At 52.6% G+C, this 19,024-nt stretch overlaps 3 protein-coding genes across 3 annotated transcripts; all 3 read right to left on the bottom strand.

The window, feature by feature from the left end:
• Window positions 1-2,854: 2,854 nt before the first annotated feature.
• BDP81DRAFT_15048 (uncharacterized protein) lies at window positions 2,855-3,720 on the bottom strand. The gene has a single exon (XM_060581905.1). It carries the CDS (start codon window positions 3,539-3,541, stop codon window positions 3,083-3,085), a length of 459 nt encoding a protein of 152 aa, XP_060452115.1. The 5' UTR covers window positions 3,542-3,720; the 3' UTR covers window positions 2,855-3,082.
• Window positions 3,721-12,996: 9,276 nt separating this feature from the next.
• BDP81DRAFT_414105 (uncharacterized protein) lies at window positions 12,997-13,877 on the bottom strand. Its single transcript, XM_060589336.1, has 3 exons — window positions 13,632-13,877; window positions 13,429-13,544; window positions 12,997-13,326 (listed from the first exon to the last, which is right to left on the bottom strand). Exons 1-3 carry the CDS (start codon window positions 13,728-13,730, stop codon window positions 13,221-13,223), a joined length of 321 nt encoding a protein of 106 aa, XP_060452114.1. The 5' UTR covers window positions 13,731-13,877; the 3' UTR covers window positions 12,997-13,220.
• Window positions 13,878-15,195: 1,318 nt separating this feature from the next.
• On the bottom strand, window positions 15,196-18,487 carry BDP81DRAFT_338230 (uncharacterized protein). The gene is made up of 2 exons (XM_060585985.1): window positions 17,454-18,487; window positions 15,196-17,386 (listed from the first exon to the last, which is right to left on the bottom strand). Exons 1-2 carry the CDS (start codon window positions 18,111-18,113, stop codon window positions 15,254-15,256), a joined length of 2,793 nt encoding a protein of 930 aa, XP_060452113.1. The 5' UTR covers window positions 18,114-18,487; the 3' UTR covers window positions 15,196-15,253.
• Between the last annotated feature and the right edge of the window lie 537 nt (window positions 18,488-19,024).

Here is a 19,024-nt window from a genome sequence, read left to right as displayed (position 1 = left end):
CCCAATCATTAAAGTCACCAAGCATTTCGAGTACGGATTACGAGTTATAGAATTGGGCTTCGGTCGGGCTACGACCATCAGGCGCACAGAAGACATGGGGTCAAGGGTTTTGCGAATTCTGGGTTTTCAATGATACACCGCAAAGGCGTTGCTTTTTCTGGGAAAGGGACCCCTTCCCCATCTCGCGAGAGAGAAAAGGCGTACAACGGTTTTTTGGGGTGGTTTATTTGTTTTTTTTTTTATTTTGGTCAACTCGGATGAGGTTAATCGCCACCGTTCAAAAGGATGGAGATAGTGAGCGGGAAACGGCCTTTGGGAGAAGAAGGACATTATTAGCATTGAGGCGACGATTTTCATGTTACGACGACACAAAAATCGAAACCATTGCATCAACTTTTTTCTTGACCGTGTCTATTTTCTATTCGTGTGTAACGGCCGAGATTTCTTTTGCGATGACGCTGGGTCCAGCAGCTTTCCTTTAATTTTTAGAGAGAGAAAAAGGTTTATCTTACCGCCCACCCTCCTTCACAGAGTTGGGACGGAAGGACAAGCTTGCATAAAGCTGAACCGGGGGGGCCAGAGGTCAAAGTAACCAGTGTAAAAACAGATACACACACAATACCACAAACCACCACTCTACGAGCGCAACCAATACTTTTCTCAATTTCGATGGCGTGCAATTTCTACCTAATTTGGATTGTAAGACACAAAGTCCGTGAGCTTTTCAAACCCAGCAGCCCCAGGTCGGCGAATCATTTTTTTTAGGCTCTCCTGCCTGTCGTTGTATTGCACAGCGAGAGCTCTATTGACTTTTGCCGACTGCTCCCCCTGCTGTAACCTCCCAGGTTAGACTTCGAGCGTATTCTGGTAATGGGAGAGCACGACGCTACAAGAAGACGGTGACAAGACTCAGAAGAAAGTCTACTTATTCGTGTGTCTCACGCCCGGCTTACACTCTCTTCGCTAGGCCCGCAGTCCAAAGGAAAATCTTAGAAGAGGATCTTGGGGGGTTTCTTTTCCTTGCCAGGAGCCAGCTCCGTCGGTCAAAGTCAGTCCCCTCCAAATTTGTCCTGCGAGCATGGCAGCATGCCAATTTGTTGCTCTCGGGGTCACCAACGCTGCGACCGAAACCCCGGAGGGTTTGGAGCGAATGCGACGCTCAGAGTTGCCAAGGGGATGAGCCACGGGGTCTCCACGTCACGACTTATAATTCTCACCAGTGGGGAAAGGTCGGCGGCGGAGGAAGGTAAAAAGATTGTTTCTCGCCGTCGCCGAAGGGGCGAAGGGGACGGACGGACAACAATAAGACAGTTGCAGGGCCTAAGATTCCGCAGGGAGACAACTGTCAGCATTGGGAGATGAAGATGGCCTCACCGTACCCATCGGCGACCTCCCAGCAAGCTTCTAACACGATTGCGGACTGCAAAATTCCCAGCGCGACGTGATACTTTCTTCAAGCTTCTGGCGGCCCCCACTTGGTGATTTGATCGACCGTACAGCTCAGCAGCCGTGCCAGCATCTCTCATGAGATTTGGGGGCCGAAATGACAGCGATGGTGCAACATGGCATGACTAGACAAAGCTCCCATGCTGCCAAGCGTAGACTGCCGACCTCGTTTTTGGTTTCCTGCCATGTGAGATGAGCCGCTTTCTGGTCGTATATCGCATCACCACACGCAACGATCAACAGGTTCGAATCGGCGCGGACCAAACGTATCTTTCAAGTCCGCCGAGAAGGCGGGCGAGCAGTCGGTCAGGCGTCGTCACGCCCCTCATCTCTAAGCCACTTGGTAGAGTCTTGGTCAATTCTGGTTCTGGACAAAGGTCCCCCTGGAGCATCCATGATCCTTGTTGGTCGATCAAGGGGTGACAGGGGGGAGGGTGTGTGGTTGCGCCAGCAGTTGTCGATGGCTCTGCATCTGCGGCGGCGGGCTGGTAAGTGGCAGGGCGCAATAGTCAACGGTCTGCGCAAAGACGCACACACACACCCAGATTTGTAGACGCGGATCCAATTCTGGCGGGTAAAGGCTTACTGGTGCAGGATGAAGCAGGGTTGGTCTCGCGACAAACAAGCAGACACAAGAGAAGAAATTTTTTTTTCCAAAACACACGACGAAAAACCATCTGAATGCGTCCGCCCTACGATCTCCTTCGATCCCAAGAGCCCAAGCCGCGGCGACCCACAGTGCTTGTTCCACTAAACGCGGGAAGCTCAGGGCGCTGTTCATGCGATGATGCTGCGTTTGGGCATGCCAGGCGGGTTGTGGCGCGGGTCGAGGGGTGGTGGTTCAGGTTGGCCGTTAAACAGCGTTACTGTTTATTGTGCATCACATTACTTTGTGGTGTACATGGTGATTACGGAGTATAGCACTTTGCGCGCCAGAAGGGGGGCCGCTAAGTGGTTGGAAATCAAATTATGATCTCGGCGTTTGTGACGGAGGGCGGGACGGGAAGTTGTAAACCCCGCGGTCCGATAGTGGATGACCCATGATGAGTCGATTTTTTTTGTGAAGAACTATTTCCATCGTCTTTGTTCGGGTCCGAAGATTGAGTGAGGTGGACTTTTGTTTTGGTTTTCCATTCTGCTCCAGGTAAGCGCGGGGGGGCATTTTGCTGTCCGCGGACATCAAAGACGGCCGATGACAATGTCTGAAGGGGCTCGGGCAGGTGTTGGCAATGACACCCTGTGAGTTCACGTGTTGGGCTGGGCGGATAGTCTGAGTTGGGTTAACGACGCTGGGGAAACCTTGGTTGCTGGGTTGGGCGTTGCTTGGAGTTCAAGGCGCTTTGTCAGCGGGCCTTTTGCTTTTGAATGGACCAAAGCTCCTTCTCTCCAGGCCGACTGGAAATAATAAGCCTGGACGAAAGTTTCCGTTGACTTTCAGTGGTGGACATGATCGACTGCCGTCAAAGTAGACTGCCCAACATGGGAAGCTTGTACAATGGTCGAGACCCAGGGCCAGGCCTTGGGTGGGACGCGTCGTAAATGCTTTTCTCATCTGCGTGAGGAAAGCAGAAAGCAGTATGTGTTTCCGTACGGGTCGGACTCGCATTCGGGTTTCCTCCTCCAGACTTTTCTCCCCTTAGTCTCTGACAATTCTATCGACGTGCAGAATATTGTGTCCGTATGGGACGATGGCATCCATTGCCTGGCAGTGTCCAGGCGGTGGGTTAGCTCCGCTGTCAGTAGAAGGCCGAAACGCAGTTGGTGCGGGATGTTGGCTGTTCCAGTGATATTGTTCCCTCCTTTTCTGTCCTTCTCGACTTGTTCTTCTCTTTACTCCATACGCAAGCAGCCAGTCGGACTGTAACACTGTCTCGCCCCGTCCCACTCTATCCACATCGTCGGGATCGGAGAGAAATGGGTACTTCGTACGGGCTGTTGATGACCAACCGCCAACGTGGTTGGTGGTCCCCTGACAAGGGGTCCCGTGTTTTAGGCAGGTGATCGTAAAGGATCGGCCGCTTGTAGTTGAAATTATGAAATGAACGCGGCTTTTGTGCAAGCCTCGGCAGCTCACGGTGCCGCGCTGGGGGTCCATCGGCCCCTAGTGCAAGTATACGCCGTATCGCCATCGCCGCCGTGGAGCGGCCGGGGTGTGGAGGGCCGGCGAGGACTTTGAATTTGCGCATGAACCCATCATTTTGGACCCATCAGTTGGGGGGCTATTAGGGTTCGAGGTAAACGACATGATGTTAGGCAGATTTGGGGGCAGAAACAAGGTGAAAGTTTCTGCGCCCAGTGGAGTGGTATTTTGAAATAAGGCGCGCTTGTTTGCAGAATGTAGAATGGATATGCGTTTGATTGGCGCTTGTCTTGGCTTGCTTGGTATTCCTGGAATCGCAGTCCGCGGCCTCGGGGCGCCGGTGCGTGAGGACGAACGAGTGCCAGAGAGTCGGTGTCCTCTGGCGTCCTTGTCTGGCAGCAGCTTGGCATCAAATTCCGTCCGTCGAGGACACGTCTTTGAATTGGCATCTGCGATCGCCCACTAATCTCCAAGTGTCAACCGTCAATCGGTCAAGACTCAACGGCAGCCATTGACGACGGTGGAGTATCCGTAAGGTATCCGTAGTACCGTACGAATAAACTCGTAAGGTCCCAATAGTAAAGGGGCTGTGGCGGGTGGTTGCGGGAGTGCACGTGGACTGCGTTTTCCCGGGGTTTTTTCTTCACGCGTACATTGACCAAGGAATCAAGGATCTGTCAGGGCCGCATTTCGCATGTCGTCTCCACGTCAAATCCGGTGTCGTCTGCATGCGTTGCCGTACGGATGGTCGCTGCCTGGCGGGGTCTCGTTTGTTGATGTTGATAGGTAGACGATCCGATGGGCTGATGAAGTTCTGAAGTTGTGATGGAGGGTTGATGGCAGGTTGACTTCGCAGGGGCGGATGTTCCTCGGGTCCGAGGAATTTGGGAAGGAAGGGCTGTACGAAGTACACTGCAGGCTGCAGGTGGGATCATGGAGGAGGTGCTTTGGTTGTTCTGGAGGTGGAGGGAAGTTGCTCCTGTTCCTATTCCTATCCCTACTCCTGCTCCTCGTCGTAAGCTCATATTCCTCCGTCGATCCGCCCGGGATTCAGCTGCTGGTTTCGCCCGCAAAGGGACACAGGACCCTGGAACAGCTGGCTCGCTCTTGACCCATGGAGGTTAGGTGAGGAGGTGCTTGTGCGCGTATTCCCGCATTAGTACCCGGAGGTTGGAGGAGCAGAGGACCACCCTGCACTCCTCGTACTTTCCGAAACCGTCCAGCGTAAATACCTGATGTTGGTAGGTAGACCGTAGGTGGTGTCGATGCATGGGAACTTTGGAGTTGCATCTAGAGAGACGGGGTTTGGACTATGGGAATACAAGTACGCAGGATGCAGCAAAGCTCCATAAATGGCCCGGGAAGGTCCAATTCGGAGCAACACCAAGGGTACGTACTTGCTTCCTGCCACTTGCTGTGCTGTGCTACACTCACCTCAATCAACGACCAAGGACTGTCCTGGCAACATCGTCGTTCACAGCTCATTCCCTATGGCTTCTCCGACCAATTCACTTCGTACTTCGTAACTTCTCTCTCTCTCTCTCTCTCTCTGGGGCGCCACGGCCCACACTCTACCAAAATGTCATTTCCAACTGGCAATTAGGTTCAGTTTGGTGAAAAGTGGCTGAGCTGTGGCCCTATCCGCTTCCCCGCAACTCAACACGCGTATTGGGCGTATCTGCCCATGCCTGTTCTGCTCTAGGAACTTGGGAACGCCTCACCTATCTCGCATTTCTCGCATAGACCTCGCCCGCCCTCGTTTTCGCTCTCGTGGTGCGACTGACCGTGGTTTTTCTGCAAAGCTGCGACCGATGCCATTACTGGCAGTGTTAGGCTATCAGCAAAGCCATGCCGAGCAGCCGTTCTCACCAACCACTGCACGATGCGAAGTTTACGAAACTTGTCGAGGGGTCCTTTGCCCAGCCAAGGCACGGATTAGCTGCTTGCAGATTACAGACTATCTCATTGTGGCTCTACTCAGGTTGGCACCCCAGAAGACCAGCCCCATGCAATACCTACTAGCTGGGCGAGCATGTTTTAACCTTGATTAGATATTGTCGAATGAAGTGCCCCTCGCCGACTCCATTTCAACGTCTTGGCCGTCCATTTGCTCCAAATCGGGTGGCCGTGTCTCTCTTGGCGCCCTGCACACGCCGTATTGGCATCTCGTCATTCACCAAAGCACTGAGAGCAGACATTGTTATGCTTTTGGCTGTCAAACCACACCACGGCCACCCTGTCATGCCAACCTCTAAACCCCGCCCTAAGCCTTGTAACTGGAGGGGGTCTGTGATTTTGCACCTCTCTTGCGGTCTTGGGTTGGTCTAGGCCCATGCCAATGCCGTTGGCGCAGCATCTGGGTTGACCAAGATATGGTGATACCTGAGTCGACTTCGAGTGACTTTACCCAAGTTCCCTCAAGTCTCTTCATGTTACTCCCAGGTATGGCACCTCTCTGCAACCGAGTAAACCCCCGTCGTGGATCTCCCCAAGGCTTAGCGCGATGGGCTCCGTTTGACAGTGTCACCACCGCCAAGGACGGTAGCGAAACTTGATGTCGATGAACCGACATCTGAAAAGTGCCATCCTCAGTGGACCACCAATCAGCCTCACCTCAGTATTCTTCTTCACCTGACTATCAGATGACGGCCACCAAAAGTATCGCGCACTGCCCTGGAACACGAGAAACTCTGCCGCCCTACCGTCTTCATACCAGAAACCCCCAGAAACCTTAACGCGGGCTTTGCGATCATCGCAATATTGGGCTCCAGGCGGCCTATACACGCTAGGTGCTGTACCTCGATGAATACATCCCAATGAGAGGTGAGCCCAGTCTCAATAAGCATGCCGGCCGTTAATAGTCTAAAAATTGACACTGTAACAGGGACTCCTGAATAGGCAGATGCCGCGGACTACTCCGTGTCAATTATAGCTTTGGCCACACGACTTTCACAAACCGCAATCATCATTCCAAATATTGCCTGATGTAGCCAGACCCGACGCGCCATTGTCAGTCTGACAGACGAGTATGTCTGCCTTCTCACATGGGAATTGAGTCAGGTGGCGTAGGGCACAAAATTCTGCCTAGTCGTCATCTCACAAGAAACGACAATCTATCGAATTACAGAGTTGAATACTTGCAATTGCCTGGTCCGGGACCGGCATCGGACAATCTTACGCTGAACGCTGGAAGATCGGCATCGCGATGTGTCGCTGCTCTCAGTCATTAGCAGAACCGGGGCGTGCTGATAGACATAGATTTGGTATCCGTACACTTTGCAAGGGACACTTCAACCCAACGTCGCGTTGGCAAACTCAATGCCAGTCGTTTGGGTCACGCTAAGCAACTATTACCATTCGCCATCAGCACCTTAATCATCATTTTACGGTTGTACTTTGCCCCGAAATAACGTTCGCTGTTGATAGACAGAGTGGATGTGCGACCTTTGCATCGCGAAGCCTGTCAGCTTACCAGCAGCCAGCAGTGAAACAAGGCTAATGCAGATCTTCTGCCCAAGTTTCACCGACAGCTGTACAGAGATTACCCGCCGGACGGATTACGCGATTACTCAACCTATGGCGTCTGTACTATCGTCCAGGCACCGGCGACAAAACTCTCCATCTTGACCGTAGGAGTGACCCAAACAGAGATTGGGGCTCGTTCAATCCCACGTCAGCAGGAGAGAAGCCTCCTGAACACAGGACCACGAGTTTGATAAGAGCATCAGCTTGATGGCGGCATCGTTCCTTCAACCGCAGACTCATAGGCTGTTTGGCATCCTGGGCTGCACAAACGACAGCGCTCGCAAACGCCCGCATCTTGTCGTATGTGTCACCAGGTTGGAGATTGATCACGGTGGGGAGGTCCAGGCCTAGCCACGATGATTAGGAGTAAGCAACGACATTTTGGAGGCAAATATGATCCTCTACCAACGGGGAATGTCGCTTGATCTGGAGAAGAAGTGGGCTAATTATTGGCCTGACCCTATGCCAACCTCTGAGAAAGCTTATTGACTCGCATATAGGCCTTTTAATCTATCGATAATCTCACCCTTCCAGAGAGGAAAGTCAAATTTCAGACGAAGTTGGGGGCTACGGATACAGCCCGCCTATCTGACATCGAAGATCGAGGACCAGACCTGCTTCCGTGAAGGAAAGTGGGCGAAAGCGGTGACTGGGACTCGAAAAGGGGTCCGGTACGCTTTAAAAAAAAAAGTCTATTCACAATGTTTGGGATTGGGCGCGCGCGAGTCGCGGTTCATCCTTTCTTGGCACGGCAAAACAGAAGTGCGAAAGATTGGCCACCCCGGTCATAACGAAATGGCCGGCGCACCGCGGTCTCCATGGTACGGCACGCGTCAAAAGGGGTGGATGGGGTGGAAGAAATAAGGTTAAGCGGCAGCGATTGGGGATGCGACGTCGTCCACAGGGATAGATGCTGGCACCAAGCGCGAGGCTTTTTGACAAGCGTTCGTTTGGGTTTGGATGTGGTTTATTTACATGGACCACGGTGGGGAGGGGTTCTTCGCCGCTTACATGGTTTCACGGCCTTCATCTTGTACTATCCCCGGCCCGCGGGCTTGGCCGGGGTGCGGGGTGCAGACAGTAGGGTTTGGCCTTTACTCCGCTTTTCCCATCCGCGATGGGCGCGGAGCTTCAGTTTCGGGCGTGTATCCGAAGCCAAAAAGGCATTCAATCATCAAGGTAACAAGGCAAATAGGGTAGAGGGGGCGCGCGGGAAGGTTCAAGGCATAGGGATTCTTGCTTCGACTGGTGACATTGGCGCTGGGCGGAAGTTTGGCGGGCGTCTCGCGCGGCGTGGAGCCTGTGAAGTTATTCCGAACCTCAAGGAAAAGCCGCCGAGTGGTGGTTCATTCTTGCGTGGTAAGCACAACGTGGACTACAACATTCGTCCGAGCGATGGACGACTAATCGGCGCCAGTGCAATCCGGCGAAAACACGGATTTGTCATCTCACCGCCGCCGATGTGGATGACTGTTACGGACTTTTCTCCCCCCAACAGTCACTCACGGGGCTCTCTGCAAAGCCCGTAAGGGCTACGGTCTTCTGACTTGATCGAGTTCGTCGTACCTTACGGTCTTTGTCTACCTTGGCACTCGGGGTCTGGGAACGGAAAGCTTGATAACGAAGGGGGGAAAAGTTGGGATGATTGACGGGTTCCTCTCTCTTCCTCTTCCCCCCTTTTGGAATTCCCGCTCCGGCGGCTACGCCCGTTGATCAACGGGATCCCCTTCTCGGAGGACGTGAAGTCAAGAACCCACAAAGCACGGGGCAATTCTTGGGTATCCCCCTCCCTCTTCCCGTCGCCTGCGTAATAGATGCCGTTATGCCGAGTCATTGCCTCTTTTGGGTCTGGAACTCGCCAGGAAAAACCGAGGTTATGGAATCGGTATCCTGGGCCAGGGGCGCGGGACGGCGACTTCTTTGCATGGTGAGCTTTCATTTTGGTGATGGGCAAGGTGAGTGATGGATTACACCGCCCACTCGTTCCCCCACACACCCTTACGTGGACCATCTTGTGTGTTTCCTCGCACACCACTACTCCGTACCCCCATCACACCGGAGAGAGAGAGATCCTGAGTTTTCTGGGTGAGACGGAGGGGGCTAGGTTAGGCGCTTTATCGCTCACTTTCTTGGTCTCACGGCGTTGAACCCCTTTTGAGAATTAGACTGGATGCTGTTGCCGCTTGCGAGGCTTCAACCAGCTCTTTGGATGAGTTCTAGCGTGTCCTGAGCTGAACAGGCTTTTCTGTCTGACCGAAGTGCGGTGGTATGATACCAGATGGCTGACTGGAACAACGAGTGCGGCAGCCGTGCCCGTTCTCGGTTTCGGTAAATGCCAACCACAATCGTGTGCTCAATTTTTCTGCCCCCTTTCCCCCTTCTCTATATTCCCATCTTGGAGAATCTCTTGTCACTGTACTTGTGATCTACGTCCTCCCCATTTCTGATGATTTGATGATCTGATGCTATGGTGCAGTTGCTCCCGCGACGGCGGTGAGCGAGGTGACAGTGATAGTGACATACGCCCCCCAGGGCCCTACAAGGACGATGATGGAGGGATGGGAACCCCTCCTTCGGGACTTCCAGAGGGCCAGGACGATCTGCCTTACCTCTTGCCACCCCATCCCCTCGTTTTTACCCCTCAATGGCAGGGTGGTCTTTCTTATGGGGTTCTTTGAGCTTGTTTTTGGGGATTGCTGCGGCCCTATAGTCCCTCACCGGTTCATCGGGTGGTTGGGATTAGGTTTTTTTCTTTTCTCGTTGCTCGGGTCTGTGTCACACTGTCACTGTGTGACTGTCACTCTTGTCAGGCGGGGTAAGAAGGGATCCTCTTCTTTGACTCTCTGCTGTTCTCTGCTAGACATCTATCTATATTTAGGCTAGACGGGCCGGGCGGGTATGGCGGGTATGGGACTGGTCTGGACCGGGCTTCGACTTCGTCCTCGACTCCATGGGAAAACGGTGATGGTAACGGTAACGGAAGTTGAGAGTTTACGGAGCTCGCTGGCTTGATTTGGTTTTTGGTGGTGATGTGTAGAAGACGACGGAGAGGGTGAGGTGGCGCGCTTTGATGCGTCGATGAATATGTGGGGACAACTTGTGGAAAAAGGGGTCTATCATGATAGAGAAAGCTTGGGTTGTTTCCATTGACCATATTGGCTTGTTAGACATCAACAGATAGCTTTGACCATAACTCCTAGTCATCATCGTGCTGATCGAGAGACTTACACGCTAGAGCACGTTTGTACGTTCCCTACGGATCTTCGGCTTCTTGCAATGATATAGCAAGAACTCAAGAACGGTGCCCGGATTTCCTACTTCGCTGCATCAGTTACTCCCATGGCGTATTATACACGTCCCATCCTTCCACATTCGGATGTTCTTGTTGACGATTTCATGTTCGATACTTGTGACCTCGTTCACTCTGACACTCAAGTCAGATTTCCGCTTCTCATCTACTATAATTGTGGTTTTGTTCAAGAACACAATCGAGTTCTTGTTGAGCAAATAGATAGTTCACTTCGGTCTGCTTCAAAGCTCGTGTCTGATTGACTTCACCTTGCACTTGCAGTAGAATTATGTGCTTACTATGAAGCTGTGCTCCCGCATCAAAGACCAGGGTCCATTTAATGACTTCCTAGAGCGTTTGTATGAAGAGAAACTACGTGCTGACAAGAAAAGATGACAGTTACACTTGGGGTCGTCAACGAGTGGCAAGCCAAACTTGGACGTCTACAAACTCTGATACCGGGCATCTGACGTGTTCAGCGACGTTGACTGCCAAAACAGCAGCATATTGTCTTAAGACAACCAGTCCTGCGACCTAAGGTACTGCAGATCCTTTCCTGAGGTCTTTTGATACACTGGGTCACTCTGCATTCCTCTCTATTGAGAACTATAGCATGTTATCCTGCCCTGGGCCCCAAATCTTGCCAAGTGCGATCCAAAGGGCCTTTCTCTCGTCGACATGAAGTAGAACGCCTTTTCCGAGGGGTTTCAAGGCTTAAATAGGAATACAACACCCGATATTAGCTTATGCGCGCCTTTTCATCATTCGAAATGCCAATTCCATAGGTCAGGCCGAGCTAGTATCGCGGTAGGTGTGCGCCATTCACGCATGGACTTGGGCTAAGTTCTGCTGTTATAATAATGTAATGGGGCTCAGAAACCTGACTCCTTTCAACTCTTTCTTCGTGATCTTGGAATGTTCAGGGAATTGAAAAGCTGTCTTGCTTGATCTTAAGGATGCCCTCAATTGTAATAGACAGTGATTAGAATGCTCCCGAGGGCTTCCTAACTAAATGCTCCTCTCTCAAAGCACCGTATGCCCGGCGCATTCACACACCTCATTCTCAGAAAGAGACCCTCCGAAGTAGAATGCTTATTCGTCGGTACCAGGCAAGTTAGAAGATCTCCTTGAGGTTCTAGTGAACCTCGCATCAACAGAGTAAGAGCCCCTTCTGCTGGTAAACGGTGCTTTTAGGTACCTTACACCAAGTGGACTTGTGACCACCGAAGAGCCCTACTTCCTATCAAGCTTTCCACTCGAAACGATTCCATAGCCAACAAGCCATACGCTTACAAGTACCTATCATACTCTGAAAGCTATGCATGTGCGTCCATGTGTAAAGAGGAGTTTCACCGCTGTGGTACTCACAATAGGTCACTGAAGAACCTGCAAACTGGTTAGCGTAGCTGGGCCCCGAAAAAGAGGGCACGGCATGATCTCGAGTCTCTGCTTTTGATCTGCTAGCTAATATGTAGCTCTCATTTTGAATACCATCTCCTCCTCGTATGGTCATCATGTGTCACAACGTGCACAAAACGATTCATCAATCTTGGCACTACCCACCCTGGGTTGACGCCTAGAATCCACTGGTCAAGAGCCTCAATGAGCCCAATACTTCAATCCCTCGATATCACAGCAGGCCTAGGCGATGGAACTTGCGCAAAGCTGTCTATTGCTTCAGGTCCTGGAAGAGTGAATGGGGTCTACGACTTAGCTTGCAGGTTATATCTCCTGAGAGACCAAATTCGCATTCAGCGACTGCAGACCCTGCTTGAGACGATATGCTTTCCTCGTACTCGGGTCTTGCCGCAAAGCCACTACCATGCATACTAGTGTTTGTAAAACCTTCAATACTTTGGGGGATACCCTCTCCCACTCCAAGGATCTTGCAATTTCTGCTGTGACATACTCTGGGTGGTTTGGTCTCGTCCCCGGCGTGAGAACCTATGTTCTTCTCTATGATGTTTGTCCCGGACACAAGTTTAAGACGCAGGCTCATACCGACTGTTCTTTATATGACACGGCCAATAATCTTACGATTATCATTCAGCGTGATGGGCGTCGGCTGGTGCCATAAATGATCCGGGAGGTTTCTAACTGGATCAGAATTGCTCATAGCCATTGGTGAGCCTCTGTGAATATAGGGCTGCCACTCAATCTTCTTATTAGTTAATTACTCTTCTCCTGATGTCAAGAGCCGCCGTCCCTCCTCCCTAGCCCCTTTCCAACTGTGGAGCAAGGCCTGTCATATCCAAGGTCTTCAGTAGACCTTATTGTTGACAAGTATGCATGTGTTTTTTGCATTTGCATTTGCTCATGTGATTCGTCTCTACTGGGTACAAGCCCCTTGGAAATCCGTGACTAGTGAGATGAAAGTTCCCGTCACGATGAGGTCCGTTCGATGAGTAGGACGACCGTCAATGTCAATCATTATCTCTCTACACACATCGTTTGGGTGTAGGGAGACTGAGAGAGCATAGGTTATATATAGTTGGCGCCCCTCTTTCTCTCGAGTCGGCCGCGTGAATTCCTCAAGCAGAGGATCTCAGCTCCCCTATCTAGGGAAACCGCACCCATGGATGGATGTGGTCGGTAAGTGGCCTTAGTCTTGCGACCACCCTTATCAATAGTTTTATGCTGACAGAATATTTGAATGCCTTCATCCAGCTCGCACTGCTATCATGTAATCAATGTCGATAGTCACGACATATTTCAGCAGAAGCAGCACTCTTTGCAGTATCTCCACTACATGAAAAACGTTATGCCGTATTGCATCGAATCTCCAGGCTTCGCTCTTGTCATAGAGATGGACTACACGCGCGCTACTGAAACATCGTAAATTCGTGCCAAAGTTTCATCGGATATCTACACGACCAGCATCTAGAACTCTGCAGACACGGCAATGAAGCCCGTTGCCTTGCCCTCAGCCGCCTGCTTCATCAGCTCCTGGTAAATTGGATCCTTTGTCTGGTAGTACTCCATATCCCTATTCATGCCCGTCATCGTCAGTAAGATACTTAGCAATTTGATGCGCACGGTCTGACGACTTCACGGTAAGAGGAAGCGCAAAGATGAAGGATGTACATACGCATCATTGGCAAACGTGATCTCGTAAACGACGGACCATGCCTGGGATCCCGGGACGTCTGTGAGAACCTTGCACTTGCTAGCCTTCGAGGCAACGAGGTACGTTGAGCCGTCCTCCTGACGTTCCCCAAGAAAACAACAAGTCAGCAAACATGTCTCACAAGTGTTCATGGCGGAGAATTCAAGCATGAGACTTGAACCTACCTTTTTGCAGTCGTTGACGAAGTTGCTGAACCTCTTCACTGCCTCATCTTGCTGAGGGCCGTCGGCGAGGGCAATGAGTCCGATTCTGGTGATGGCCATATTGAATGTTGTGCAAAGGTCTTACGGTAGAGGTAAAGATGTTGTTTGGCGTTAGATGATCAAGGTCGTCGCTTGAAGTCTCCGTAGATGGGTTCGTAGAGATCGTTGTTGGTCGAGAAGGCCATGAGTCTTATATAGACATCCAGAAACTCGGTCCCTTTCCAACACGGGAAGTCACAGCCGTCTCTGCCTCGGCGCATCGTCGTCTCATTATGCCGATGAAAGGAGGCGGAGCAAGGACCCCCGTCCCGTCCGTCCCCGGGCCCAGAAGCCACCTCCGCATTGGAGGTGAATTCTCCGTATGGGACCCCTACGGATGGTAATACTTCAATGCTCATCCGGGTCGCCCTCCACCTATCGCATCAGACCACAGGACAGGTAAATGAACACGTCGTCAATCGCCTCACCGACAGAAAGCAAAGCCGGGGAACGAGAACCACGTAGTCACTAGTGAATAGAGAGAAAGAGGGGTTCACAATCCACTGATCTTCACTATCTTCAACGGAGACCGAACCATATGCATAAGTTCCCTTGGCACGCTAACTATGATCCTGCCGAGGCATGAAATCCAAGTGTTCCAGGGCCCCCAATCAATGACCGGTACCGAGAGCTGTTTCCCCCCTCTCTCTCCTACTCCTTGGTCTGCGAAACGTAAGAACCAGGCGGCAGGACGTTCTCTGACGATTCGGCTGTAGTCAGATGCTCGGCGACGGAGCATATACCGATTCGGGTCGCTAGCTTGCGTCAGTTGCTGTCGTAGCCGGGCAGATCCCGGCTTTCCGCTAGTGGAGCAAATGAACCCCGGACGGGGGCGGGTCCGTGCTAGGCCACCGAAAACCCCCCGGTCCGGTAGACGATTGATACCTGCTTTACTGGATATCTGTCCGCCGGGCGGTTCGGTGGTGGCACTTGTCAGTGTGCATGTGAAGACTGGCCTGTCTCGGCCCTCGGGGCCCGAGGGAGTCGGGCGGTCGGGCGGTATGGTTTGTCACGTCTTATTCGCACACTCGGTCCCCATCTTGCGGGACATTAGTACATCTCGTAATTGAAGGACAGTCAGGTTGTTGGTTCAGTCTTTTGTCATTCATTCTATAAACATCATAAACTTTTTATATGGCCAACCCCGAGTAAACCCATATCAAACAGCCCCCCTTCGTTCACGTGGACATTGTCTTTCGTGTACCCAATGTCCTCGTCACCCCAAGCCCTTCACCAACTCCCGCAGAAACAATAAAAATCCTCGTAACATTTTGAAATATGCTTGAGAGTTAGAAATTAAAGGGCTGTGATGTGTGAAATACATCTTCCAGCAGCCAGTTCGTCCCGGGAAATCAATCGATCTCGCTCCGAGAACGCCTCGCCATAAAGAGATGCAGGATATCAAATGCTCGCAAGCTTGAACCAGAAAAGCAAACCAAAAAGATGAGCCATCAACACAGTTGAATGGCAAAAGGGAAAAAAGCCAGTCAGAAACCAATCTATGTACGTGTGTGAAATCTTTTGTGTGGAATCGGAGAGGCCCTTCACTGGCTTCCCCGCCGTCGCCGTTGATCCCTGTAGTTGAGGGAGTAAGGAGCGGGCCGCTCCTGGCGAACCGTTCGCCGGTCCGGAAGACCAGACCGCATGTCCGGGTAGTAGTTAGTCTGCGCTGGACCCGGGCCCGGCTGGAAACCAACTGGCGACCGCGGAGCGTACGCAGCCTGGGACATCTCGGCTCCCGTCGTTGGGTACAGGCAGTTTGGTGGCGGTGGTCGCAGGTAGAAGTTGCTCTCCTGCTGTGTCGTGTAGTGCTGAGGTGGGAGGCTCGACACAGGTTGCATCGGCCGCATCATCTCGACTGAGGTGGGAGGCGGGTAGGCGTGCATTGTTCGATCTTGCATCGGGGCACCAAAGTCGGTGATGGGCATCGTCTGCTGCATTTGTGTCGGGAGAGGTTGCTGGAAGAAGCCGTGGCCAGCAGCGTGTGGAGGCTCGGCAGGCGCAGAATGGGTAGCCAACGGCGAATGGATTCGGGATGACGGCTGGCTGTAGCTGGTGGGAGCATAGTACTCTGGGGCGGTGTTGATGCGAGGCTCAGGACGACGGCCGTGAGCAGCAGTCATGTCCCGGAACATGCGGGAGCGGTCTCGATTCAAGGCCATTGCTGCAGAGCGATCCGGCGGTGGTGTAGCTTGGCCGTCCACCCAGCGACAGGAGTCAGACTCATCCGCAGTGTGAGAAGAAACGGACGCGGGAGCCGAGGGCACTCGGTTCGCAGTCGTGACTGGTACATTTTGGCTCTTGTCCGTAGACGCTACCGCGGGGTCCTGCGCGCGCTTGACCACTTCGGGGTGAACTCCCTCAACGTACTCGATGAATTCCTTGAGGCTTTGTACCCTTTGGCTCAGCTGTTCGATGCTCTTGTCAGAACCATCGGAGCCGTCAGAAAGCAGACTCTTGATTGCATCGACGATCTGATCAGCGATCGACTGAAGCCTCTTCTCTGTTCCTTTCAATGGGATACCAGTGATTGGCTGAAGCAGGCCGAGAAGCTGCAAAGCCTCCTCAATGTTCCTTCGAGCAGCCTGAAGCGACTCGTTCGCTGGGCGAAGTTGATCATCACTGGCTTGGCTCTGCTGTAATTGCTCGCAATGGCCCTCCAAAGAACTGATGTGAGCTTGTGTGCTCTGTCGGAAGGAATCGATAATTCCACTCGGTGTAAACGTATGAACGGGTTGAGCTGGTGCTCGGCGAGCCATGACTGGCGTCCCGCGTGTGCTCGAAGGGCGAGAATCGTCAGGACGCGGGCTTCGCCTTGGCTGTTGGTTTTGTGAAGTCGAAGGCAAACTGCCTTCCTGTACCGGGCTGTAAGAGCTCGACGGAAGGGGGTATGATGGTCGGGGTGCGGAGCGGTTGCTCTGAATGACGTGAACCTCTTGAGGCGCAGGGAACGAGGTGCCTGGGATCGGGAGTCTGTTCGACTGTTCCGGATACCGTGGGTGCATTTGGAAATCTTGGAGGGGCTGCGAAGCGTTTGAAGGAGGAATCTGAGATGGCAAGTAGCCCGCGCGAGGGTCATTGTGCATGTGAACAGCTTCCGGTTGCTGAGGATGATGCCCCACAGGTCCATTGTGGTTGTGAGAGCTGCCTTGCTCCTCCGCAAGGCGATACTGCTCGTAGTAGTCGGCATGGTTGACTGTCCTCGAGGGCAGCGCCTGTTGTCGCTGAGGCATTGGCAACTGTGGTTGCCGCATTTCCGGGACGTGGTGTTGTGGCATCTGCAAAGTATCCCAAGCATTGCCGTTATCTGCGTTGAGGCCTTGTGTGGCCCACATAGGCTCCTGGGCGTTGGCACCCGGCCTTTGCTGGTCATGTTGTCCAGGCACGTAGTTGCTGCTCTCGTTCTGCGGCATGAAAACAAAGTTGACTTGCAGATCAGCGTCTGCAATCATACCGTCCATTTGATGCTCGCCAATGCATAGGTCCAGGTTGTCAGCAAAGGCAGGATCGAGGCTGAAAGATGGATCAATGTCGAAGCTGAACTCGTCATCAGATTCCAGGTCTGACCAAGTGTTGCTTCCATATGGTCGGACTTTTGGTGCTTCAGCGACAATACGTGTGTTTTGCTTCGTTGCGAATGATGCGGTGGGAATGTGGAACGGCTTAGGCGAGGTGGACTGTTCAATATCAAGAGTGTTCAGCTGAAGTTCTGGACAGTCATGGCTTTCCAAGTAGGGTGCTCACCATTCGTCCCATGGAAGACTTGTAAATAGGAGAATCAGGGTCTCGAATTTCAATGGCAGAGTCTCGACGTCCTTGGACGCGGTAGAATCGAGGATGCGGAACATCGTCCCCCGACTCAGAAGGGCTTCGAGACGATGCGCAAGACGACGCTGAAGGAGTCAATGCAGGCTGTTGCACATCCACGCTGAGCGAGAGTGCGTCCCACTGGGCCGTAAATAAGGAAACTCTGCTGGCGGGCTCCAGGTTGACTCTCGATGCATTGCCCTCCAGCATGACTTCGCGTCCAACGTAGACGCACGAGCCATAGAGCGTTGCGATGCCACGATATCCCATCTGAGGGCGCTCCGAGGCGGAACGACGGAAATCCAGGCTCGGCCCGTACAATGTAAGCAGGAAAGTGGTTCCGGATCGTTGTTCAGTGTGAGTCGGAACCCAACAGACAGCCTTCAAAGGCACGAGCATACACTGATTAGTCCGGAGGTTGAGAATATGAAGCGCATCTGAAAGGTCCTCTCCCGTGCCGTTCTCGACGATGGCCACCGGATCACCTCGTTGGTACTCCTGGCCGTCGAGGGATCGCCCATCATGAACGAGCGTGCCATGCGCTGGCTGCATGTTTGTGTTGGCTGGATCGCTATCCAGAAGCGTAGTATTTGCCATGTCGTCTTACAAGGAAGACTGCTGGTCGGATGAAAAGGAAGAAAGAAAGAAGGGGGCAAGCCGCGAGACGCAGATATCAACACCACCACGAGGTTAAATGGATATGGGCGTGGCTCATAGCTTGGTAAGAGTCGACGTTACGTTGGTGGATGTGTCGAAACCGGGCCACGCTGTGAATATAGAGTGGTAGGTGGTGTGCGAAGACAACGTCGAAGTGTCAATATCAGGCAGAGTGATATAGGTGAAGAAACATGGAGGAGCGGTGACCAGAAGTGTTGACGAGGAAGTGACGAATTTTATAACACAAATCGGAATATGAGAGAAGCGTGAACGCATACGCCTAGGGCACTTGACGGTACCAGATGCGACTTGGCATCGATTCGGGTCCGATACCCATACCATGGGCCATGGAGGAGCTGCAGCGGAAGCCTCGTCGCACATCCGCCTGTATGAACTCGTACGCAATCCTAGTCGACACCCTCCCATCTCTTGCGGACGTACCTTGGGGACAAGGGGTAAGGGCGTGTACGTGGAAGAAATCCCAGGATGCACTAGAGGGCGATCTGCTAGGTACCTAGGGCCGTAAGGTATAGATCCTTGTCGACGACAGACCAGGGATTATGACGGGGCAGGCCGAGACGACTGGGGGGGGGGGAGGGGGGGGCGGTGATTTGTATAGGAAGGCCATGGCTGTCTCGGACCCTTTCTCCACCCTCAAGGCCTGGCTGCTTTGCACCGGCTTGTGTGGTTGTGTAGGTATGTCAGCCAGTGCCTTCGCAATTGCGTACCAAGCACCAGCTTGTATCGGAACATGGCTTTCAGCCAGTTCGTATCTTGCACCTCTCTCGTCTTTGGCCACTTGGACTTGGAACATCACTGGTAGTCGACATAAGAAAGAGCTTCGAGTCAAA

The sequence above is a fragment of the Colletotrichum phormii genome (genome assembly GCF_030913505.1).
Source record: "Colletotrichum phormii strain CBS 102054 chromosome Unknown BDP81scaffold_1, whole genome shotgun sequence".
In the NCBI taxonomy this organism is placed as follows: domain Eukaryota; kingdom Fungi; phylum Ascomycota; class Sordariomycetes; order Glomerellales; family Glomerellaceae; genus Colletotrichum; species Colletotrichum phormii.
Note: the sequence above shows the minus strand (reverse complement) of the source record. Positions and strands in the feature narration are given on the sequence as shown.